Source organism: Phoxinus phoxinus (assembly GCF_949152265.1).
Source record: "Phoxinus phoxinus genome assembly, chromosome: 2".
Taxonomy (NCBI): Eukaryota; Metazoa; Chordata; class Actinopteri; order Cypriniformes; family Leuciscidae; genus Phoxinus; species Phoxinus phoxinus.
Genome location: NC_136877.1, coordinates 18,275,628 through 18,302,479, shown reverse-complemented (window position 1 = coordinate 18,302,479; position 26,852 = coordinate 18,275,628). Strand labels below are relative to the sequence as shown.

At 37.9% G+C, this 26,852-nt stretch overlaps 1 protein-coding gene across 5 annotated transcripts in view; it reads left to right on the top strand.

Annotated features, from left to right (window-relative positions):
• The window catches only part of plcb3 (phospholipase C, beta 3 (phosphatidylinositol-specific)), a 75,635-nt gene that overhangs the window by 23,381 nt on the left and 25,402 nt on the right, over nt 1-26,852 (top strand). For 4 of the 5 annotated variants that reach the window (XM_079599841.1, XM_079599840.1, XM_079599839.1 and 1 more), the window contains exons 3-25: nt 13,881-13,949; nt 14,060-14,197; nt 14,464-14,543; nt 15,730-15,783; nt 15,920-15,992; nt 17,145-17,248; nt 17,658-17,824; nt 17,917-18,063; nt 18,143-18,300; nt 19,153-19,235; nt 19,334-19,418; nt 19,980-20,127; nt 21,803-21,904; nt 22,072-22,151; nt 22,234-22,330; nt 22,475-22,559; nt 22,909-23,033; nt 23,142-23,296; nt 23,413-23,574; nt 23,706-23,805; nt 23,917-24,021; nt 24,632-24,726; nt 26,628-26,760. In XM_079599841.1, coding sequence (XP_079455967.1) covers nt 13,881-13,949; nt 14,060-14,197; nt 14,464-14,543; nt 15,730-15,783; nt 15,920-15,992; nt 17,145-17,248; nt 17,658-17,824; nt 17,917-18,063; nt 18,143-18,300; nt 19,153-19,235; nt 19,334-19,418; nt 19,980-20,127; nt 21,803-21,904; nt 22,072-22,151; nt 22,234-22,330; nt 22,475-22,559; nt 22,909-23,033; nt 23,142-23,296; nt 23,413-23,574; nt 23,706-23,805; nt 23,917-24,021; nt 24,632-24,726; nt 26,628-26,760 — 2,545 coding nt within the window. Of the gene's footprint in view, nt 1-13,880; nt 13,950-14,059; nt 14,198-14,463; nt 14,544-15,729; nt 15,784-15,919; nt 15,993-17,144; nt 17,301-17,657; nt 17,825-17,916; nt 18,064-18,142; nt 18,301-19,152; nt 19,236-19,333; nt 19,419-19,979; nt 20,128-21,802; nt 21,905-22,071; nt 22,152-22,233; nt 22,331-22,474; nt 22,560-22,908; nt 23,034-23,141; nt 23,297-23,412; nt 23,575-23,705; nt 23,806-23,916; nt 24,022-24,631; nt 24,727-26,627; nt 26,761-26,852 lie in introns of those variants that run through there. The other variant, XM_079599842.1, reaches the window with a different exon arrangement.

Genomic DNA, 26,852 nt, shown 5'->3' with positions numbered 1-26,852 from the left:
GTGGTAGAACAGGTTTTGTGTGTAGGAAAACACCCTTGCACTCTCAGAACTGTATTCCTGAGGGGTTTTTTTTGTCTGCTGTTTTGTTGTGTGTGTGTGGCTGAGCCACAGGGTCCCTGTGCTGCCCACTGAACGTTCAAGTTTGCATGCGTGTCGATCACAATGCTCTGTTATTCTGTGTACCATGTTTGTGGGTGTGTGATGGCATGTGTGGCCTATTTTCAAGGCAAATCGAGTAGCTTTTAGTGGATACTAGATCTCACATAGCCTGTAGCTCTACAGGTAGAGACATGAATACCAGGAATCAGTTGTCTTTTAGGACTTTCTCCCATTGTCCTGGTCAATTCTTTTCCTGGGTTGCTTGTATTTGTTAAAACTCACACAGTGGGTGTAGGAATGCGGCATGTCCAGACCCCCGTCACGGTAAAGGTGACCTTATGCAAAATTCACTTTTACATGGTGTTGGAACACAAGTATGTGTGTACACAACCACCCTATAATGATAAAAAAAATCCACCCAGTACTTTTTTTTTAATCCCCATAAATCACAAGCACTGTCTCAGAACAAGCCGTTTGCAAATTCTGGGCTAACTGATGTCCATTTGCACAAGCCCCGCCCACGATTGTTGACCGACACTGCAGCTTTAGCGTAAACCCGAGAGAAAAATAAGATCATTAGTTATTAACTTGGGGGCCGCTAACATGTCACCGTTCCGGCCCCCTCAATCACATAATTATTTATCGCTTCCGAGTAGCCATGTGAACCGGAACTATTTTGACCGTTTGATCTGTACAGAGGTAAAGGGAAGGAGAAAGGGCCTTCACAGGGGAGAGACTAGCTTATAGTCTCCAGTCCAAAGCGATAGGCCTAACGTTTCTGGTCACGGCAGTGGAGCGCACTTTATTGCGTTTCATGAGTTGTTTTACTGATATAAAGTTTACCAGTTTATTAAGCACCCCCTGAAAAGGTCTGTATATATTTGTTTACTTTTAGTTGTAATTAGTTTTTGTGTATGTTGATAATGAAAGTGAGAGAGAGAGTTAATGGATAAGACTTTAATGTGCACTTCTTATACTGTGTTTATTCAGCTCTTACAGTGATTTTCTGGAGTAAAACTGACACTTCATTGTTTGTGTGATGTACAATAAACTTCATTGAACTCATCAGTATATTTTTGGCCATCATTCGGACGGGATCCCATCCGATTCAGCAGGCTTGTATTAATAGTGGATAAAAGCATGATGACAAATAAGTTATAACTGTAATAAACAAAACAATGCCTGTTCTATTTCTATACAGCATATATTCTCTGGCTCTGTAGGCATTATTGTCCGACTCCTGTTCGAACTGAACACTGCTAGTACAGTTTCAGTTTTTTTTCACCCCCAAAAAGTGCCATTTTTAGCATGATGTAAAAAAAATTTGAGCTAAACCTTCACATACACAGTCTAGGGACATCAGATACTTATTTTACATAGTGCATAATAGGTGTCCTTTAAGTCACTTAAGAAAATGGCAGATACCAAATGAATAGTCACTTTTCTTTCTCTTACAAGTCATCACAGGAAGGAGAAAGAGGAAAGAGACTATTCTTCTTTTTTGACCGTGTGTGTGTGTGTGTTGTATATATATTTTTTCAACTGCTTTCAAGTGATCTAATGTAATCAAGCTACTTGAACTACAAAAAAATGCTTCTTACCAAATACGTACTGTAGCTCATTTATAATGACGTGTATAAACAAAATGGGTGTACAAGCTGACAGTAAGACAGCAGAGATCAGTCTGTGCTTCTAGCCAGTGTAGCTATTTAAAAAATCAATAAAGAATTGACAAAAGTGTCTTGTATAGTTTTTATTGGGTGCTTTAAGAAATCACTTTTGACTGTCTGATTTCCTAAAGTTTTAACCATTCATTTTATGGTTATATTTCGGAAAGCATAGCGCCTAACATAAAAAAAGAAAAGAATTCGAGACAAAGTGGGGCGATTATATTGTATAATAAACATGGTTATCTTAGAAATTAAATTGATTTAATGTCTTTTCTCAACAAAAGGAAGCTTTACATAGAACGTAAACCACTGCCATTATGAGGAATCAATAATAGATTAGCGGTAGCATCGGAAAGATCCATCAGACATGCATCTGATCAGATTTTAGAAAATTTGTGGTTCTCTAAACTAGGATGTGGGATTGTGTACATTAATATTGCTGTCCTTAATGGCAGATTGTGGCTTGTGATTGGAGGGTATAACAGCACTCTTGCGTTCACTCTTCTTCAATTAGCAGGATTTGTTTGTGGGAAAGCAGGATGAGTTGCCCATCTGCACTGAAGCTAATGATGGGAATAAGGCTGCATTAGCCTTTCCTCTGGTTCATTTTAGCCCACACTCATTTTGGCCTTTCTTGCTCTCCTCATGTGTCGGTTTTTACTCCTTATACATCTTTCTCTTCTCCTCTTGCTCTCTGCGTTTCATTTTCTGTTTCTTCAGCACTGTCATTCTCTGTCATGGACAGCTGGTTGTCATCAGTGAGGAACAGAAAGGCGTCAGTGTATCCGTTAATTGTAAACGGAGACATGACACTTCCTCTCTCCTTCTCTATATCTCTCTCCGTAGTATCTCCCTTCCTCTCGTTCTTTTTTACTTCTCTTGGTTTCTTTCTCTCCCCCTCTCACTTTCTGCAAGCGTGGGAAAACATACAGGAAATCGTTCAGACTGTTAGGGTAGTTTTGGAGCATAACTTGCCCTGTGCCCTCACCAATAGCATGCCCTCCAAAAAAAAACTCACTCACTCTCTCCTTCCCTCTTTTACTCATTCACGCTCTCTTCCTCTTTCTTGCTCTCTCACTTTCGCCTTTAGTGGTGAACAAATGGTCTGGCGTGACGATAGATTTATGAAGTGCATAAGATCCACAGTAAAAATGAGGGATTCAAAATCTGGAAATCAGCAAAAAATAAATATATATTTAAAAATTGGAAATGAATAAGTCAATCATGAAAATTTTAATTTAAATAATAAAAAATAAAATGTGATTTTTTTAAAAGATTTTGAAGATGTGTGACACTAATCATGATGTGAATTTTTCCATTAAACTTCAAATGTACTCACATTTTTATGCTGATAATTTGTGATGGAAAAATATAAAATGTATACACTACTGATTTAAAAATGTTTTAATACTTATTCAACAAAGACAAGTTACACTAAATGCATAGTTACAAAATATTTCTGCTTTTAATAAATGGATGATATTCTGTTTCTATTTATCAAATAATCCTGAAACAAAATACAAATGTCACAATTTCCACAAAAATAAGCTGTACAACATTTTTTAAAACATTGATAATAATAATAAATAATACATTTTTCTTAAGCACATATTATAATGATTTCTGAAGGATCATGTGAGACTGATGTCTGGAGTAATGGCTACTGAAAATTCAGCTTTGTTTGAAAATTCAGAAATAAAATATATATTTTTTATATATTAAAATAGACATTATTTAAATGGTAATGATATTCCCAATATTATTGTTTATGCTGTATTTTAGATCAAAGAAATGCAGCCTTGGTGAGCGAAAGAGATTTCTTTTAAAAATATTACTGTCCCCAACCTTTTAAACGGTAGTGTATTGTATTATAAAAATGACAAATTGAAGCATTTTACCCCATTGTAAACTTTTCTTTTCGCACTCTGAAAAGTGTACAAAACCTGAAATACTGAGCAGCCTAACCTGTTTGACCAGCATTAGAGCCCAGTCAACCTCCCTGCCTGTTTTTTAAGCTGTATTTTGTTTTCAAGAGGGTCACGGACAATGAACAACAGTCTGATAGGCAGAGAGTTCCATCCTTTTAAAAAGTTGTGGTTTCAATCTTCCCCGAGACACAGCATTAAAACATACCCTGTAGACTGAGTAAAGATAAGAGTGCATTTTCGAAATACCTCAGGAAAAACAAAGCCCATTAATGAAACCAAACCACAGAAAAAGAGTGCGTAGGAGAGATAATGGAGGAGAGAGCTCTTCAAAGCCGTCAGGCCAGATCCAGCTCTAATCTCTGTGTTTCATTATGTATTAATCTAAGTTCAGTGGCTACCAGCCTGTTATGGTTCATAGTGTTTCATAGTTCATTCATAAGGAAGCGCTACATTATTGGCCACTGCTACTGGTCTTTATTATTTGTTGAAAGTGACATACCTGAGGAGGTGTGTAGACTTTTTATATCCTCTGTAACAAATATCTGCTGATATACAGTGGCCCCAAAAGGTACTTTAACACTTAAAAGTTACCATTTAAAATAGTTCACTCCAAAATTTAAATACTGTCATCATTTATTCACCCTTGTGTTGTCGTTCCAAACCTCGATGACTTGGCATGACCTGTATTATTGTTATTATTATTTTGAGAATTTTTTAATTCTTAACATTCTTAAATAGCTACGTTTGTGCTTCACAACAGAAAGTCATACAGGTTTGGAATGACATGAGTGTGAGAAAATGTTGACCGAATTTTCGTTTTTGGGGAGAACTATCCCTTTAAGTCAGACTTAATGATGAATGATTTTCATTGTTGAGAACAGTATTCCATGTGGTATCTGGAAACAAATTACCTTTAACTAAATTACATTTTACAATTATTTTGACCCAAAAAATTCTATAATGTACCTATAGTCAGGGAAGATGACGTATTTAATTATTAATGTTTCCAGATTATAATTTTTTTGTTTTGTTTGTAAGATGTAGTTTTGGTGTTTTCTCGATTTTAAATTCACTACAAATTGAAGTGCAAAGTTGTCATATTCAATATGGTGTCTGCCCTGACTAAAGGTGAGGTCACGCTAGATGTTACGCTCCATTCACTTCCAGTCACACACATGTGAATATGGGACAGTCAAAATAACAGCAGATCCTTTAGATGTTTATTACTCAGAGTTCAAGTTTGTTGAACTCTGACCTATGAATTGGCATAGTGAAGAGATGTTTGACAGACAGAGGATCTAAGAGCGGTACAGAATTACCCTTCGGCTCAATACAAAGAATACAAACTTTAAAGCAACAGTTATGCATGTGTTGTGGTGGTGATGATGGTATATTTTAACATTTGGGATTTGGGATATTTTATTTGCAAACAACATAAGCGCTGGGGTGTGACATCAAATCCTGTGGCCAATATTCATTACAGTGCCTGAAGTGATTTCACACACTCAAACGCCTTGTGTGACCGCAGTTTTAAGTTCATGGAGTCAGTTCCTCTCAAGTTCACAAAGGTTCCCTAACTGTAACCACTAACTATGAACAAGTCAGTGTAACGACTTTATTTAAAGCAAATGACACTGGTATGTAATGTACAGTATAGTGACATTCATAAGTATAGCTTTAGCTTAAGTGCCCAAACCCACCTGAGCTCATGTGAAAACTTTTGTGTATATTTGTACAATGCGATTTTTAGAAAAAAAGCATGAAAGTCCAGTCCACCCCTAAAACTAACCAGTAGTGCATAAGCAGATTGTATGAAAACATAAAAATGAGGTTGTACCAATTCGCCTAAACATAAAATATGACGTTTGGCAACATGAGATTTTGTTGCAAGTACTGGTTGATTCCATGGTAAAAAATTAAACCCATCCCTCAGAAATGACACACATATACACACACAGACAGGAAATTTGTTTTATGGGTTGATAATATAATGGTTTCCTTTCGTTCATATCCTTGTCCTTCTTTCTTCCTCTACAAGTAGGCTTTTATTCCTGACATCTAATTTTCCTGTTATAGATGGTTCTGGACTCATGCCTGAAAATCAAGCCTGTACAAGCCATAATTAATACTCAGTGCTCATCTTTCTCTCATTGTTTTCTCAAGTGATTATACATACATGCATACATACAGACATATATGTAACCACTTTTGTACTGCTCAGTTGAAAAGAGGGTTTTCACTATTATGTGGCAAAAGAATGACAGGAATCAACAAACTCCTGACCGAGACCAATTTGATTATCTGCACAGAAGAAAGAGAAGGAGGAAGAAACAGAAAGGCGAGAGAAAGAGAGAGGGGGGTGGAGGGATAAAGCTGGAGCGACAGTCAGGCGACAAGGTTAACAAAGCCGTCCTGTGTTGATGTTGTTCGGTGAAAGTGAGTGATAGAGGGAGAGTCACTGGAATGGAGAAATTCATCATCTATTGTGACATTTTCTGTTTGCCTGTTTCACCTTTCTCAATGCAAAAGTGCTCAGTTCTTCTCTGCCGACTCGAAGCCTGACTTTTGACTATCGGCAGGATGCCTGGTCCAATCTGCAGCTCATTCTGGCCAAGAACCGCCCACTTAGACAGGAAGAGATTGCTGTACTGCCGTTATAATACAGTTACAGTTGTGCTGCACCTTAATTTTCTTTACCCAAACACTGAAACCAAAATTAAAGTTTTAATTTTAGCCGAAAACCAAAACTGTAAATAATGTTTATTTAATAATCAATTAATGAATCAAATTGGTTTAAATTGCACATACAGTAAGGTGGTTTTGATGTCAACTTTTTAATGCATATAACATGAAATCACACGCTCTGCATTGAAAAGTTCAGGGCACAATGACTGGCAGCCACAGCGGAGGAAGTGTTTCCGTGCTCTTTAATTTAACGATGTAAATATTCATCTGCCTTTTGTGGAGCTTAGCAGTAACAACCATGAGTACGCACCATATCGGATTTGGATCAGTCCCGGATCTGTGCATTTCTAGCAGACTAGGATTGGAGAATCGATATCGCCTCATCAAAAAGAAGATGGATTAAAATTGAGAAATTAATATTTTCAAATCAGCCTTAGCGTCCATACACCTGACCTGTGTACCCACATTTTGTGCACGAAATAGACACTTGTTACACGTCACTGTTTCTTTCAAGGATTTCGGCCAAACTTTGGCAAATCTGTTCTTCCTCAGAAGTCCTTGTTTTATCATCCAGGGCATTTTATCAAGCTTCATTTCCAGGTGAACTGATGATTTCCAGAAGTTGCGTAAATCAGACGGCAACTTCTCAACCTTGTGAAAAAGTAAATGCCTAATATCTGGTTTGACAGGACTCAGCAGCAATCACTGCAACTGAACACCACAAGTAAGTTAATATGAGTCTTCCAAATCTCTTTTGAGGAATCTTGGCTCGTTCTTCCTCTGCAGAAAAGCTTTGACAGATTGGCACAGTAGGTCTTGAACCGGTCCTGCCACATCACCTTTGTAGGATTCAGGTCAGGACTTGAACTAGGCCACTGTAGTTCCTTAATTTAGTTTCTTGTCAGCCATTTCGATGTGGAATTGCTTCTGTGTTTTGAATCATTGTCTTGCAGTATCAATTACAATGAAGTTTCAGCTCACACTCCGATCATGATCAGACTTTCTCCAGAAGAAATGTTTATTTCTTCAGTCGGCTCTTTTAGAATTTGCTTTAATGTGGCATTGTGAGTATGTAGACATTTTGAAGTGACCTTCTCTTTGATTGAGTGGTTAATAAGTAATTAAATATAATTAATAAGAATAAATATGTACTCCTCATTTAGACTGAACACAGGCATACTTTACAGCAACCAGTCCTATACAGAACTAAAGCTTTGCTAGTGTACTGCACTATTTTGCATTATATACATTAGTCACATTTTCTATTACATAAATTAATATAATTTTTGTATTTATAAGTTTCCGTTGTCTAATATGTAATATTTAATTTTTTAATATTATTTCAGTGAGAGAAAGATGCAGTTAAAAAAGGAATCAGGAAATAATAAATACTTCCACTTTACCTCTACTCTGTCTCGCTCTCTTCATTGTCTTTTGTTCCCCGGACATTTACTCTCAGGTTCTCTTGGTTCTTTTAGCCTGGACCAAAAAAACAACAACATTTAGTTCTGGTTTGCATGGTGTTCACACTGTTTTTAAAGGCTGACACTAAAAAACATATTCTGCGACGGAACTTACCGAAGATCCAAACCAATGCTGTTATATATGCGTACGTATGATGGCATTTTTACCTCGAGAACTTTTGAAGAGTCAAAACAGTGCCAGGAATTCGTCCATTGCACACACACAAAGATCTGCTGCAAGCAGCTGTAGCTGTTTCTGACACCTGTACCAAACTGTAATGGGCAACATTGCTTCTATGACGAGAAGAAACAGATATGCTTCAGCATTCTGTCCTTTTTAGGGTTGCATCCGCTTACATCACATCCTATTTTTGGGGCGTGTTGCGTTCATATTTCTGTCGAACCGTATCTTTTCAGGGGTCTCGATCCATTTGTTTGGTGCGAATGGCAGCGTACACAGTTATCCAAATGAACCGCACTATTCAAACAAAACCTGAAAAGTGTGAACACACCCACTTACCATCATGTCGTTCCTAACCTATACTTAATCTTCAAAACAAAAATTAAGATATTTTTGGTAACATTTTTTTACTGTGCTCTTGTTATACATGTTACATACTATAGCATTAACAGAAAATTATGCATAATTACAAGCAATTAACCCAACCCTAAAGTGAGCACATATTTTTAGTTATTGCAATGCTCAGTATTTATTAAGGGGTGTAACAATATATCGTGTCGCAATACAAAAATGCAACAATGTGCATCATGGGAAGTGACAATATGTATTGTGTATAGTTCACCCAAAATAAAGAGTTTACAGAGTTTTAGGGTCAGTACTACTATATAATGTTGGATATAATGTATAATAATGCAATGGGGGAAATATGTGTGGGTCCTGATCATGACAAATTACTTTAGTTACCAGTAAAACGTGGCCTACATTATTTTAAATGTATCTAGCCAGGCACAGAGGGAAAGTATATTAATCTAAAATAATTCTGTGTTTTCAGCTTCAGAATCATGAATATTTTTATTCTGGTGTCACCATTGTTCTGTGCATTGGGTTACCAGCACCAAGTCCAAGCCTATTCATTTACACCCACAATCTAACACCAAATTTTGCATTTTAATCAACAGTGCATTTTTTTTTTGTTAACCGTGTCTGGGAGTATCGCAATAATATCGTACCGTGAGTTCAATATCGTGATATGTATCGAATCGTGACACGAGGGTATCGTTACACCCCTAGTACTTATTTGTGTAATTACGCTGAAATGATGACACCTTAAATTAAAGTTTAAACATATTTTCCTTGATACTAGAGAGATTTCTGTCCATTGAACTAAGCCTTTAATAATGTTATAGGTTTTCTTATCTAAAGGAACAAAAAGTGTATAGAAGGAGATTAATAAAATAGCCTACATTGCACAGTCAGACTTCCCGGAGTTCGAAATGACCCCCATACCATTAAATAGTGCACACTGAATTGCTATAAAATTGGACTATTGCATTATGGGTGTTTTTTTAGCATATACCGCGTCTCAGCTGTATATGGTGTCCATAGCAGAATCACACAGGTGTTCATTTTAAATTGATTCTTAATTGTTTGATTTAAGGCTTATACAAGCTAGTTTCCATTACAGATTTCAAGATAAATAATTTGATTAAACATTGTTATTATTATTATTAAACAGCTAGCACAAACTTATGCAAAAGTTTGGAAAGCTTCTGGTGCACTGAACGTCTGAATTCACTTACCAGCTGTACTTCACTCTTTCTAATGTAGGGAACAGTGAATGAGGGTATGTGGGTGATTTAGAATATAGTGTCTGTCTGTTTTGTTTTCTCTCGCTCGTTGTTTCTTTTTAAATCTCAAGTCACCAGGAATCAGTCCAAATATCAGTAACCTTGAGGGAAACAAACCGAGGAGAATGGGGGAGGGACGAAACAAAACTGAGTCCGTATGGTTAGGTGTGTTGTTCTCATGGGTGTTATCTTTCGACAGTGCCACTCAAAGCCATGGGATTTTACCATCATTACAGCCATCACACTCTCACTCTCAACACCCATGTGCCCGCCCCAGTGCCAGACGCAACAGGAAGTGACTGTTGCCTGGGCTACACAAGGAAGTTACTGCATATGTTCACAGAAACACACATGGAAGTTTCCCTTTCACCAGAATCATCTGTGTGTGTCGTCTCTTGTGCTCATGAGTTTGTATTCATTAATCAGCAAGGGAAGCCGTATTTCATTTTGAGGGCTTTCTGTTTTAGGAGATTAATTGTTGCTAGTAATTAAGGTCTGACCCCACAAGGGGCAACTAGAAGGCCAATCGCTCAAGGGTTCAGGGCAGTGAACCGCTGCTGGGGGTTTGTGGACGATATAATAGATGTAGTACAGGGGAAGTCACATCTGTCATGTATATGACCTGCACTCGCTCATCTCCTCCTATAAATCACCTCTTCACATGAAATAACCTTCTTTATCTCACATGCACATACACAAAGACAGTAAATTGGGGTCAGGGTGTGGTGGCTCGCTATTGTGTTGTACTGTTTTGCATTGTAATAATAGGACGAATGACTGTACCCTGGAGATTCCTGCTTGCTTGCTCGCTCTCCCTTTCTCTCTCTCTTTCTCTTTCAAGCTCATTTTTTTTCCTAATTTTGTTGTGTACTTTGGAATGTAAGTGAAATTACACCAACTTCTGTAGAAGGTCCACTATCATCTGGAAATCACACATTTTTTTCAGAGATTTGAGATTTGCGTCTCTTGTAAACAATATACCGTTCAGTTTCATTGGTTTTTATTGGCATGATTGTTTTACAAACATCAATACAAATACAAACAATTTTGAAATTAAATTAAATTGAAAAGATATGATATAAAAATATATGTATCGATTTTATTTATAATTTTAAAAAAAAAGTATTTAAAGAGACATTTAAGTAAGTGGTAATGTAAAGTCAGAGACAGCCATTACACTAACTAAGAGGGTGATCAGGACCTGAATGCAAGTTAAATATGGGGGCAGGAAATATTGGTTTGAGTTTAAAATAATGTATTGTTTTTCTTGTAGAGACCATGAAAAGAGAACAAGAGCACAGCTATGTAGGAAATGCATGTTTCCTAGATGAGCTGTCAGTTATACAGTGTTACCCTGCATGGCCAACAGCCGTTATTCAGATATATTTGAATAGTTGCATGCCACGATTGACCAGTTGGAATCGAGTATTTCAGTGCACTTTAAAAACTGTCTGTAGGCCTACATACATAGACACATAACTAGTAAACATGGTGGCCATTTTGTGTGTTGTTTTGGTTTATATAAATTGACACTCGGTCAACTGTTGTCATGCTGATGTAAGTTAACAAGTCAAGATCAAAGTCAGCTGTGTGTCAGTGAAAGGTAAATGCTGTAATCCAGAACAGAGCAGGTGAGTTACTCTGTGTCCGTGAGAATGCTGGCTAATAAATAAAGAGAACGGATGTTTGATCGGGAGTGAAGTCACTGCCACACGTACAGGCATCTTTGTGTCTATAAGTGTATTTGGTGAATGTATTGTGTTTCTCTCACTGAGCTTTATAAATGACATAATAATACTACAGTGACAGTGTGGGCTAAATATTAAACTTTAGGTCAACAGTCTTCGCTCGCCAGGAATGAGGGGAATGTATGTATGCGAGGAACAGCCGCACACTTGCATACACCCTTGAGCTTACATGCTTGCTCAATTTTCAGGAAGATATTTCACAAGTCTGAGCCTGTAGCGGTTAGTCGAATGCAACCTGTTACCATCAAAGTTACTTTACAGATGCACTGTGGTAAATATAGTTTTGTGCGTGTCTCTCTATTTGGATATGGACTGGTTTTATTCATAGTTTATGTCATAGTGTTTAATGACACGAACGCAGGAACTGAGGTAGAAATCTCACATTACTTGTTTACACTCTAAGTTAAAAACTTTCCAATTCACATCTCAAATAAATTGGGTGTTTAGAACTTAAATTTAATTTAATGTTATATTTGTATTTATAAATTCTGAATAAATATTTCAAAAACATTCTGTTGTACATGTACTGTATGGATGGAGTGATATCACTGGCTCAGAAAGTGTGGTAATGAAACGTCCCAGTATCTGAAAATGAATCATCAAAATATAAATAAATTTGTCCCAGTATCACTTTAGAGAACCAGTATTGTGTGTGTGTTTGTGAATCATCAAAATATAAATAAATTTGTCCCAGTATCACTTCAGAGAACCAGTATTGTGTGTGTCCGTGTTTGTGTATGGGTCCATCCTGCTGGGCCTGTTTGGACTGGAACCAGTCCTTAGCAGACTTCGACCAGTAACCCGTGACCCTCGCACACACTCTGGGGAACGTTCAACTCAGCAACTTCATCCGCACTGTTGCACTCCATTGGTGGGAGGGGGACAAGAGTACAGGAAAGCGAAAGATGATAAAGAACGAGAGAGAAAAGGAGGGAGCCCTCGGCTATAGAGCAAGTACTTACAGTTCAGATCTGCTTTGTTTATTGTTGAAGTTTACAAGCACAGTCCTCCAACCGCTGGCCTAGCTCATTTACTCAGCTATTCTCTTTACGAGCCCACGAACTTTTGAGTGTTTAAGTGAGAGATGTTTATCTGAGATGTGAATCCTGAAGTGTTGAGTGGATCTGTCATGAAGTTAAAGTTCACTCTAAACTTATGACTGCTTCTCCGCATCAGTGAGAGTATCCTTTACTTTGTCAGTGCTTATGTGTGTGTGGTGTGTCAGGGATTCTCTGGACCTCTGTTCAGTGTTATTTCATTCCAGATTGCTCTTAAAGATCCCATGAAATCACTTGAAAAGCGCAGTTTTCTTTTTACTGTGCTGACATATTTTCCTGAAACAGACTGGACAAATGAACTTCTCTTCCTTATTGCAGCTGTAAAAAGTCACAGCTGTGAGCAGTGAGCCATGATTTGCTACTTCCTAGTCAGTGACAGGTGTTATTGAGGGGAGGGGCATTCTTATTCTAGAGGTCATCCGATTGGACAGAAATCAGTGCAGTGCAGGATGAGTCATCAACTTTTTTCCCAGAAGAGATAGTGTTAAATGATCTCTTTGAAATCACTGATCTCAGTTGTCGTGGTGCAACAACTTGAAGCGGTCCACACTGGATGCGACAAAGCAACCGTTGCAAATCTGTTTGTTCTTCATATCAAAAGTAGTGCAACCGCTTGGAGTTCGTCAAAAAATGAACGTGGCCTCAGTTTACTCGTACATCTGGTGTAGACAGTATCGCTGGTTGTAATGGGTTCTTATTGTCTTTGTCACATCACATCGTGCCGTTAGCATCCGGGATAGACATGGTGTAAGTGACCACCTAGCAACTATATAGCCTTAGCAACCAGCCATAACACCCTAGCAACATGGTGGTGAATTGTGCACAAGCAAGCACTGCTCCCATTTTCTTTTGAAAAAGTGCAAATGAAGTGCAAACTACTTGTTTTTTTATTATTATCTACAACAGTGGTTCTCAACATTTTTGACTCACTAGGACCCCACTGTCCACACAGTGATAGTCAAAGGCCCCACAAATTGCCCAGTTGTTTGTGATTTACTAGTTAAGGATTAAAGATAAAGATAAAAAAAATAACAATTTCTACCTGACAAAATTTTAATGCTTGGCATAACTTCAAAAGTGTGTGTACTAATATATATATATATATATATATATATATATATATATATATATATATATATATATATATATATATATATATATATATATATATATATATATATTAGTACATATATACTACAAGGGGTTAATTAAAATAAGAAGTTTTAGTTGTTTTGACCTTGTTTAATGCTTGTTTTGTTTTACTTTAAATAATTTGAAGGCATTTTGAGGCCCATTCAGTAGTTTGCTGAGGCCCCCTAGTGGATCCTGGCCTCCTGGTTGAGAACCAAGAATAATTATTATTTGTTTGTATATTTGTAACGCATCATCTCCTGCATATCTCTTTTTCACTATCCTACAGGAAGTGGAAATCCTGGACATCAGTCATATCAGGGACACCAGGACGGGGAGATTTTCCAAAGTGCCAAAGGTACATTTTTAGGTGTGCCTGTGTTGGAAAAAGTCCATATGAAGGTTATGTTTGGAAAGGTTCATATGTCAGGAGTGTGTGTGGGTGGTTAACTTTGCCTGTGTTTGTAGGACCACCGTATGCGTGAAATGTTGGGTTTTGGGAAAGGAGAAGACTCCGAATCAAAGCTGCTAACTGTTGTCTATGGCAACGACCTGGTCAACATCTACTTCCTCAACTTCCAAGCTGTGCAGGATGGCTATTGCAAGGTAACCACGACGACCAGACCCTGTCACCTAGATACCATGACCATGCTATTGCTCCCTCTCCCTCTGTCTTGCTTTTTCACTTTCTACCTTTGCAAGTGTGCGCTCTGGATGAATTATATCAGATGACACTCGTTTTATATATTTTTTTCCCTCTACCTTCAAAGCCTTTGTCACACATGACGTTTTGATTCATTTATAAGATTATCATATTTACATAAATGCATGAGTTCATTTAAACATGGTTTGTGTTATGATTGGGTTTCCAGGTGTGGACTGAGGAACTGTTTAAACTTGCCACAAACATACTGTCCCAGAATGCTTCCCGCAACTCCTTCTTATTCAAAGCGTGAGTACTCTTCGTGTGTGTGTGTGTGTGTGTGTTTGTGTGTGTGTATCTCTGTGAGGAAAACAGCTTATAAATCATACTAAGTGATGCTTTTTTGAAAATGTAAAAATGCAGAAAGTTTTCTGTGATGGGTAGGATTAGTGTAAGGGGGTAAAATGTACAGTATAAAAACCATTACGCCTATAGAAAGTCCCTATAAAACATGAATGTGTGTTTGAAACAATTGTGTGAGGCCAAGTGACCTTACAAAAAGTCTGTTGACTTCACTGAACTTAATATTTCACAGTTGCTCGTGATCAATTCTCTTAATTGTTGTTATCGAAAATGTGACTCTCAATGCAACATTATTTCTCCTCCTTGTGCCCGATTCTTATAATTGCGACTAAATCTTTAAATGTGACTTTAGATCTCCAAATGCAACTTTGTTACTCATTTGTGGCTATTTCTCACAATTGTGAGATCTTGCAAATACTACTTCCTTTCCTTTCTCTGCTACTTTATATCTTACTATTGTGGCTTCATATCTCTAAACTGCAACCTTGTGTCTAAAAGTGTGACTCGGTTGCAGCTTTATTTTTCAGAATGGTGACTTTTATTTCTCAAAATTGCAACTTTTGGCTTCTTTCTTCTCACATTTGCACTTTTTATGTGATGCATTAATCACATTGTGACATAATATCTCCTCTAATTCTCTCAACCCAAGCTCGACTGGACCCGACAAAAGTTCAAGCCAGTTTTTCACATATAACTTTGGGTTTGCCTCAGAGTTGGTTTTGTAATTGATGGTTATAGAGAGAGGAGGTCAGTTAGTTCACCCAAAAAATTTATTTTAAAACGCAGTTCCTTTGGAAAGTGTGTGTAAATGACAAAATGTAAGACTTTGGGTGAACTATCTCTATATAAAATTTGACAGTCCCAAATCCATTCAGCAGGACTTGGGTTCAGCTTTGTACCCTCCAAAATAAAATACCACAGCCCTTATTGTCAGAGTCTTTGGCAGTTAGAGGCAATGCTGGTGTCAGGTGTTTTTTTGTTTGTTTTTTGTAAGAATATGTAGTTGCTGATAGGTTTATTGACAAAATTACAGTACATTAAGTGCAAATAATCAGTGTAGAGATAACAAAACCAGTTTGATGCAATCATCTGTTTCTCACGGTCTGCCTTTTTTGTGTGTCTTTTTTCATAGTTACACAAAGCTGAAGCTGCAGTTAAATCAGGATGGGAAAATCCCAGTGAAGAAGTGAGTAAACACAAGCTGTCTTACTCAAACACGGTTATGTTTCCAGTTCTTCAGGGCTTTCGTTGCTAATGTGCCACTTCTCCTTTCATCATTCCTTTCACTTCTTCTCTTTTTCTTTCTCTTTCACTTCTCTCAGCATCATGAAAATGTTCTCGGATAAGAAACGTGTGGAGAATGTGCTGGAGCACTGCGGTCTGGTCAATAACAAGGTAATCAGTCGTGCACCATGTTACACATCGAACCTTTCAGTTTTGTCTGCTGAGCTTTCATAAGAAGTGTTTGTGTCCATTTCTCTCTCTGTCTCTTTTGTTGTTTCTATATAAATAACCCACATTCGTTTTCAGAAGATCCCTTTAGTCTAATTGTAGTCTCCCTCTGTTGTTTTGTTTTTCTTCTTCGTGGTGATCTGTGATCAATCCTTTTATGGTTCAGTTTGGACACAGATGAGCTGGTCTTAGATCAGCACATGTCCACATTTCAGTCTGTTCACTGTCTTGCACTGCCCTCTGCTGGTTACATTTCAGAATAAATTGGGTTAGTTCACCCAAAAATTAAAATGTTGTCATCAATTACTCTGTGTTATATATATATATTACCCGCATGTTATATATATATGTATAAATCGATCGTGTCTCTTCATGAAATTTGGACTAAACCGTCGATTCATATGGATTAGTTTGACGATCTCTTTATGAACTTTTTGAAGCGTCAAAGTGGTAATTCCGTAGCTGCCAAAGAAGGGACAGAAAGCTCTCAGATTTCATCAAAAAGATCTTCATTTGTGTTCCGAAGATAAACAAAAGTCTTACAGGTTTGGAATGACATGAGGGTGAGTGAATGATGACAGAATTTTAATTTTTGGGTGAACGAACCCTTTAAAGGTGCCTTATTCTATACCAGGAGGCCGTTTTTTTTTTTTTTTTTTTTTTTAAGCCATTTGTTCTAGTGAACAACCCCAAAGATGTAGCACAACTCACTACATAGTGCAGAACAAATGTTTGCTTGCAAGACCGAGCGATTGAAATGGATCAGATTACAGCTCTAGCCATATTGATCTGCGCTGTCCGGTACTGTCCGCTGGTTAATGTGGATATGGGTCAGTGCTGTTGAACCCATTTTGCATCTCAGTTTGCATTGCATTGTGAACATTTTATGCCTACATAGTACATACAAATCTTTCAAGATACATCCTGTGTTTCATGGTTATGTCCCCTTTTAAATGCAAATGTTATACATTTTCCTCACATCTTTTATGACACTATGGAGACTTTTAAAATTCATTTATTTTATTTATTTATTAATCTTATTTATTTGTTTGTGCATTTATGTATGTATGCATTTATGTATTTATTTTCTCTCAGGGGGATCAATGTTTAAAGCCAGATGACTTCACCTGGGAAATGTTCCAGCAATTTCTCAGCAGACTAAGTCCCAGACCAGAGCTGGAGCGTATCTTTGTGGAGCTGTGAGTGAGCAGAGTCCAACAGCAATGGCACAGACACAGTGGCCCCAAAAAAGTATTTGGACACAATTCAAATTGAATGAATGGCATTCCATTACATAATATATCAACCAAGTGGCATGTATATCAAAGAAAGATGGCATAATTAAAATTATTTCAAGAAAAAAGTTTTTACATCATAAAATATAGAAATGCTATTCTAAATATTTTTATTAAAAAGTAACTGTATTAGGACATGTCCATGTAAAAAATGGCCCAGAGATGTAAGAAGTCAAAGTTTGTTTCTAAAACAATGATATTTACTCATTATTAAGTCTGTCCAAATACTTTTAGTGGCACTTTATGTCTTAACTATGTAAAGATCCTTTGAACAATGTGTAATTCTGTACTGCGTGTGTGTGTGTGTGTGTAGTGGCTCTAGAGGGAAGCCCTTCTTGTCTCTGGATCAGTTGATGGACTATATAAATCAGAAACAGAGAGATTCTCGACTAAATGAGGTTCTTTACCCACCGCTCAAGCGGGATCAGGTCCGCCAACTCATGGAGAAATATGAAACCAATGCCAGCCAGCTGGAAAGAGGTACAAAGCACACACTCACACACACACACACATTTAGACATAGTGACGATGAAACTGATGGTGGTTTGTTTTACGTGTCCATGTGTGAGCAGACCAGATCTCCCTAATGGGCTTCTCAAAGTATCTTGGTGGGGATGAGAACTCTGTGGTTCCTCCTGAGAGGTTGGACATCATCGATGATATGAACCAACCCCTGTCCCACTATTTCATCAACTCTTCACACAACACATACCTCACAGGTATACACACACACACTCTAAAAGACACAAATATGGTCTTAAACGCACACTAACACCCATCTGTGCTTTCCCGCTTTAGTGGGGCAGTTGACGGGCCTGTCGTCAGTAGAGATGTACCGGCAGGTGTTGCTGACAGGGTGCCGCTGTATAGAGCTGGACTGCTGGAAGGGCCGCCCGCCTGAAGAAGAGCCAATCATCACACACGGTTTCACAATGACAACTGAGATTCCATTCAAGGTGTGTTGGTGGCCCCATCTTCCATTTTACCATCTCAGTGTCCATCACTCTCATGATGCAGTCACATTTACCGGTTTTCGGCGAATTTTCATGGCAGGAATCCAGTCATTTTGGTAGAAACCCTTTGGGATTGGGAATTTACATTGGGAGTTTATATGTCAGCCAGATACATTGTATGTGTCTTTCCTAAGGGCTGTGAATCTAGAAAGATATAAACTTTATTTGATCTAATATTAGAGCATCATCAGTTTACAGCCATTTGTGTTTTTTGTGCTTTAACCGGACAGATGCGCAGTGTACAGTAGCCGCACATCACAAGCACATCGCCATATTTTTTAACTTCTGGATAATAGTTTAATGTAATTTGTGAGCCTAACTCCATCCATGAGAGTGCCACATTTGATCACAATCGTTAAATAATAAGCAATCTGTTCTCTTCATCTCTTTGATCATAACGTATCAGTCCAGAGTGTAGGCCTATATTGCACATATTTAAAGGGTTTATAGTTTATAAATCGTAATATGTGTGTGACAAGGTTTATATATCAGGTCTCTCACGTCAGTGCAAATGTATTATGTGTTACATGTATAAATGAAATTATGAAGAACAATGGATTGGAGATGCTTTTTCTTTGCGATATAAGCCTAGCGCACGCTATGACAGTGGCTTTCAAAAAAGTGTTGGGGACAAATTCAACTTTGGCAAAAGTAGCGGTGACATGTCCCACCAGCAAATTACACCTATGGTGTGAGGGTGAGCTGTGCTTCAATTGCAAATGCAAGCTGCCCATATATGCTGCACACACACACTGAGAGACAGTGTGTGTACTGTTTCAATCTTTGTGTTTTTAGGAGGTGATTGAAGCTATCGCTGAAAGTGCATTCAAGACTTCTCCATATCCTCTCATCCTGTCCTTTGAGAATCATGTGGACTCGTAAGTATATGGCATGCATGAGTGTGTGGATAATGGATATTGCTTGTCTTATTTTTTTCCTGTTTATGTTTTATCTTGATTATTATCTGCTCTTTTAGAGCAAAGCAGCAGGCTAAAATGGCAGAATACTGTCGCTCTATGTTCGGGGACGCGCTACTCATTGATCCACTAGACAAATATCCGGTGAGTTCTTCAACATAAAAAGAGCAGTTTTCAAATGCCAACTGTCAAATATTATACATTATTTTGTCTTAAAAAGATAGAGCAGGCACATTTCATCCATCCATCTTAAAACTTTTAAACTTCAAGATTTGAAATTTCAGGCCAGGCCTTTTAAAGCCAACATTGATATGCTAAACTTTACTTATCTAGTTAAGGATAATGTGCAGTCATTTTGTTCATAATCACAGACTAAACCTTGGCAGGGTGATTAGGACCCTAGTGCAAAGAGAAAGGTTATTGTATCATCCTGAAAGCATTTGTTCACGGATAAAAGAATAAGTGAATGTTAAATATTGATTTGACCTTAAATCATTGTATTATTGTTAGAAGAACGAGAGCATGGACAGCTGTATAGGAAATCGGATGGCTGTGGCAGTTGTTCATTGTACAGTTCTGGTCATTACAAAAATATTTGACCACAGAATGCAGTGATTGGCTGTGTAATAACTAAGAATAGTAAACAATAATATTTTTAGTTTGAGACTAGATATGTAGATTTTACAATCATGTTTGTTTTTACAGCTGAATCCTGGTCAACCACTGCCAAGCCCACAGGAGCTGATAGGGAAGATCTTGATCAAGAACAAGAAGAAACACCACCACAGGGCATCTAACGGTGGGAGCATCAGACGCAAGGACGGGACAGACGAACAGTCCTCGCCTTTGAATGGTGTGTAAATGCACACACACACACACACACACACACATGTATAGCAACTTGCGTTAAGATGGGGTTTTCCAGACACTGGGACCATTCACACAGAACTCGTTTTTGCATTTGAAAAAGCTAGAGATGCATTTTTTTATAAGTTGAACTTTTAACTTGTTGCGTTTTAAGAGTGCATGAGATGCAGCTAAAGACAGGAGACGGAGGCACAGTGGTCAAACACGTCTGTCCAGTGCGGTGGCGTAGCCTCTGGGTATGCATGTGCATATGGGCCCGCATCCATAAAGCTTATGACATCATTCATTTCATTACTGTACGGCTTGATTTGAAGAACATGCGCACACACACAGAGATCATGCAGCGCACACACAGAAACATTCACACAAAAACTGTTGTCAACGCTGCCCACCACTTTTATTGCTAAAATGGCTTCACTATCGAAACGCTACATTATGTTTCTCAGCAACGATGTGGTAACGTCGCTGTTTTTTGAAATAATTCAACACACAGCTTCACTATTAATACAGATACGCTGCTTAGACTAAGGTAATTCACAAAAGGACAATCTCTGTCTCTCTAATTCATTCAAAAAAATTTAATCTTACTAAGCTACTTTATCGCTGTGTCTGATTTAAAGCGGGCAGAATGCTAGATCTAACGACTCGTTGACAAAATAACCGCCACTTTTACCTTTCCAGGCTTCGTGTCGGGTCGTTAAGATTTTTTTTGCAAATGGGCTCAGGACTTGTTGTTCCTGCAAGCACAGTGCAACCCGTGACAATTTGGACATCATGACTTTTGAAACCCATGACTTACTATTAGGGCTGTAACGATTAATCGCGATTAATCGCGATTAATCAAAATTCAAAATAAAAGTTTGTGTTTACATAATATATGTGTGTGTATTGTGTATAATTATTTTGTATATATAAATACATACACATGCATGTATATATTTGAGAAATATTTGCATTTATATACTGCATATATATTTTTATATGATTTATATTATATATAAATAGAACTATTTTATATATAAATAACACATTTTTATTAAATATATACATGCATGTGTGTGTATTTATATATACAAAATAATTATACACAATACACACACATTTATTATGTAAACACAAACTTTTATTTTGAATTTTGATTAATCGCGATTAATCGTTACAGCCCTACTTACTATTAAGAGTCAGCCTGACAACAAGCGCACTCACTTAACAGCAAACAAAATACACAATAAGAAACTTGACTGTGAACTCGTTTTGAGTGTATTTTCACACTAGTATTACACAATCTTCAACAACAATTTCTCATCTGATCTTCTATGACAAATGATAACTTTTGTTCCGGTGTGCCATCATTTTTAATTCATCACTTATTCTCATGGGACATTTTATTGCACATCTCTCTCATATCTGCTTGGTTAGAGAGTTAGCTCATCATGTACTCACCCTCCTGTCATTCCAAACTTGTAGGGCTTTCTTTCTTAGCTCTAAATTATGACATTTACAACTTTGCAAACATTTGGACTCTTTCATTATCTACATTTTGTAACTTCTTGTGGTTTCAAAACCATTCTGGCTCATTCATGAACAATTAAATGTACACATGATCCATTTACCGATTTCATTTCACTTTCAAACCCATTCATCATGAGATTTGTGTTTAGATTGTCCGTTGTCTGATGGGGAGGTGGGCCAGAACATGTCCAATGGGGGCGAGAAGCTTGCAGAGAGGAAGGCCAAAGAACTTGATACCTGCAAGTCTATTGGTGGGTTTATGCCTAGTTGACATGAGGTTTCAACCAATCAGGATGAAGACCGAAGTCACTTAGGCAGCAGTGTGGAAGTTCATGGTCAATGCATTTATAGTGTATATTCAATTTTCTGTGTTTTTGTGTGTGTGTGTGTATTATTATTATTTTATATTACACTATAGACCGGGGAGACGGAGAGAGTGATGAAGAGGAGGAAGAGGAACCCATTCCAGATCCAAAGAAACATAACAACACTGATGAGGTAACTTGTTTACTGTCCTGTTCACGTTTCTGCTCCCTGTCTCTTTCTATGCACATCTTTGACGTGTGTCTCTCTGTTTCAGGGTACTGCGTATAGTGAGGTGAACGCTACAGAGGAGATGTCCACGCTGGTCAACTACATAGAACCAGTCAAATTCAAATCCTTTGAGGCGGCAACCAGTGAGTACTGATACTTTTTTTTACATCACGGCTGTTACTATACTGTGTATTCTAGCATGGCTGGAACACCAAAACTGTGTTGACCAATCAGAAGCCAGGACAGAATCATCCATTTTTGACTGATCCCTCTCTCTCTGTTTTTAGAGAGGAATAAGTATTTTGAGATGTCATCTTTTGTGGAGACCAAAGGCATGGACACATTGAAGAATTCTCCCAGCGAGTTTGTTGAGTATCCTTCACCAGCCTAGGATATTGATTGTTAATTACTCAATCGCCTTTTCTAAACTTGTCTACTTACTCTTTTTATTTGTGTTTGTAGTCCTGATCCGAATTCTCTTTCGAAGCGTGATGTGTTTTTCTGGCAATTTAAGCCATTATATATTGTACACATTTCCACCTGAAAATAGCAGACCATCCAAATACCATTGGCATGATCATTTCAACATACTGTGGTTTAGGATACTCTAATTCTAATGTTAATTTGTATGCGAATCAAGACTAGTGGTTTCAGTTACATATGTTTGATGTGTCATATTCAAGTAGTGTTGTTCTTCCTGAGCAAAAGTGTTTTTATTCAGATACAATAAAAAGCAGCTAAGTCGCATCTACCCCAAAGGGACACGTGTGGATTCCAGTAACTATCTGCCACAGCTCTTCTGGAACGTGGGCTGCCAGATGGTGGCGCTAAACTTCCAAACTCTCGGTGAGACATGTTATTGCCGCCTTCCTTCTTTTTTATCTGTTGTTCTACATTTACATATGTTTTTGATGTCTTTGTATATTAAGATTAGCTTACATCTCTGTTTCTCAGACTTGCCGATGCAGCTGAACATGGGGGTGTTTGAATATAACGGCCACTGTGGGTATCTACTGAAGCCGGAGTTCATGAGACGCACAGACAAACACTTTGACCCCTTTACTGTGGACATTGTGGATGGCATTGTAGCCAACACAGTTAGAGTCACGGTATTGTGTTCACATGCATCATTTTGTTTGAAGTTATCATAATATTATAGTAAAGTAATAGTTTTATGTAGCATGTACAATCAATCACATCTCATCTTTCACTCTCACACACACAGATTGTCTCAGGCCAGTTTCTGAGTGATAAGAGGGCCAGTGTTTACGTGGAGATAGACATGTTTGGACTTCCTGCAGACACTAAAAGAAAATTTAGAACGAAAACTTCTAACAACAACTCCCTGGACCCAATCTGGGATGATGAAACCTTTGTGTTCAACAAGGTAACCAATGAAATGAATAGGTCAATTATGTCATGCACAAAACTGTGAAGCTGACTAATGCTGTACTTGTACTATGATAATCTACACATTTTTATCAAATGAAATGAAGTATGCTTTTAATCTCTCTCTAGGTGGTATTACCCACCCTGGCGTCTCTTCGAGTAGCAGTGTTTGAGGAAAATGGGAAGTTTCTTGGTCATCGTATCTTGCCAGTATCGGCTTTGCGCCCAGGTTTGTGCAAAATACATGGCAGTGGTTTAACAGACTTGGTGTTCTGATACTGCTCTAAAGATCTGCTGGTTCGTATATGCTATATGTGTTTGTGTGTGTGTGTGTCTTTAGGATATCACTACTTCAGTCTGAAGAATGAACTGAACCAACCACTCCTGCTGGCATCTCTACTCGTGTACACTGAAGTAAAGGACTACATCCCCAACGAGCACCAAGGTAGGAGAGAGATCTATGGGACTATGAATGCCATGGATGTCAGAAAGACATGTTGTTATATATATATACAATATTTGCAAGTGCGTGTGCGCGTGCGTGTGCGCGTACGTGTGCGTGTGTGTGTGTGCACGCAAGCATGAGAGCGTGTTTGTTTTTGGCAGATAAAAATTATATACTGTATGTAATATATAAAAATGAGATATATATAATATATCATTTTTATCTGCCAAAAACAGATAGACAGAGGTTCGTTATATGACAGAGGTGCAGTGTTATACTAATTCTTGTTAAACTGCTTTACAACAGCATTAAACAGTTCCAGTGATCAAAAAAGAGTGACATGACTGTATTTAGTGGTGCAAAGCTAGTTGTTCAGTTCAAGTCTGACCATAAAAGTGACTAGTGTATTTAGCTGCAGTGTGTACAAAAATCTTTTTTATGCAAGTCGTCATTTACGGTAGCAGAAACAACTGTAGTTAAGTGTCTTACACAATGGTAATTTGAAGACTGGGATTTACACCAACAGTCTTTTGGTTACAAACTCTGATATGCGTCTACCTTTGTAACTCTGATGTTTTTTCTCTGTCTTCCTTATTTTGTGTGTGTGAAGAATACGCAGAGGCTCTGACAAACCCCATCAAACATCTCTCTCTGCTGGCCCAGAGAGAAAGGCAGCTATTAGCACTTTTGGAGGATGTCACTGAGGTCAGTCACACTTGTTTTTGTGTTTAAGGCAGCATCAACTTTTTAGTTAAGTGCCATTTAGCAAATCTCATGTGACTGGCGCCATATAAATTACTAGTAGAAGTACTAGTAGTTCCTGCAGTCAAATTTGAATCTCTGTAACCAACCAGTTCTTTCTTCTGATCTCTCTTCTGGACTTGCAGCCCACCCAGAAATTTAAAAAGTGCTCACCTTTGTGTTTCTTTTTGCTATAGAACAGGGTTCTGCAAGCTTGCCAACATTGGCACGCAGAGGGATAATCATTGGCACGTGATAATAGCTAAAGAGGTGTATTTATTTAATTTAAATAAAGTCCCTTGAACTTGCATACGGACGTACATTTTGAGGTAGTCATTCATCATAGTCACATTTAGCCTGTTTTATTTAGTTAGGTACTATAAATACAATTTTAACCTTCGCTAGCACGCAGATCCGGCAAACCGTCCTCCCGCGTACCATAAGGTTGCCAACCGCTGCTATAGAACATACTTTTGAATATCCTGGCCACTCTTTTTATTATAATGAAAGTGAGTGAGGCGAGGACAGAGGCTGTCAAACTCCAAAACGACCACACACAAAAAATCACCTTAAAAGTATGATATGGCTAGTGTCTGTACTACAAGTTGTGTGAAGAACAGACTGAAATTTAAGTCATTGTTCAGTGAAAACCTGAAAGCCAAGTACTCCTCCTTGAGAAAAGTAGCAATGTCTTATTCATGTGCAAATCATTCTTTCGACTCATATTTTCAGTCAGTCGATCGAGTTGCTTTTATGATCTGATGCTTTTATGGTGCAAAAAAGCCCCAGTTCCTATTTATTTAACTACTGTACATGAAAAACTATTACCATGAACTAACACCTTGCAGATATTTAATCTATTATGTGAATGCATATTGTGTGTGTGTGTGGTCCCGGTATTCCCTACGTTATTAATAGTATTCCCCTAATATTAATACCAGTTACTTCTAACCTTGTGGGGACATTTTTTTGGTCACCATGAGGAAAACAGTTTGTAAATGACACTTAAGCCTGGCAAGCCAGACCTACATCAAGTTGTTAGGTCTGGCAACTCACCATTGGGATGGCTCAATCCAAGGGGCGGGATAAACGATTGTCTTTCAAATTCCCTCCATATATTCAATATGGCTGCCATCAGCCAAGCTGGAAAATTATCCTTTTAATGGTCTTGCCCACAGTGCTGCATAATACATGGTTTCTGAGACCATTTGGGTCAAGAAATTCATAAATGATGTAGATTTATTGATTTGACCTATTTTTGACCTTCAAATTCAAGATGGCCGCCAATTTTTGATCTTTAAGGCGGGACACTACAGGTGAATAGGGCTTAAAAATATATTTTTTTACTTGCACATAACTAATTAAATATATACTAATTTGCATATATTTTGAAGTGACAAATCTGACCATTGAAAAAAAAACAAGGTTCAAAATTATTTTTGCATTTTGTTGATATATTCAATGAACATACATTACCATAGGGGATTATGAATATTTCCTTTTGTTACCCTGTAAATCAGAAAATACTGCCAATAGCCTTAAATTGATTTCCGCCCTATTTTTAGGCATAAAATGTCATATAAATCAGGACAGGAATGATATATCAACCAATCCCTCTGGACAAACCTTCACAATATAGTTAGGAATACGACTGTGAAGTTTGGTGTATGTAGGTGCTACAGAAGTGGAAAATCGTCACTATGGGAATGTGAGAAAAAACTAATTTTGAGAAAACGGACTTTAAAGATTTTTGTGGCATTTTTGTTCACCATTAGGGGTTAGAATATACAGTTTGTACAGTGTAATAATCATTATGACTCTGGAAAGTCCTCAAAAAACATGAAAGCCAACATGTGTGTGTGCAGGGTAGACCTGCGAAACCGGAAGAAAGAGAGTGGTCTGAGCTTGGCTTCGTACCCTCTGCTGACCCTATCTGCCCTCTGCCACTTCCAACAATTCCTCCTGTAGTCAGTGAGCTCATGAACTCTCCTCCATCAGGTGCGGTCTAGTCTCTGAAACAATCTCTATTTTTCCTGCCGTCACCCTCTCGCTCATTCTCTGTCTCTCTCTCTCTACCTGTCTGCATTTTG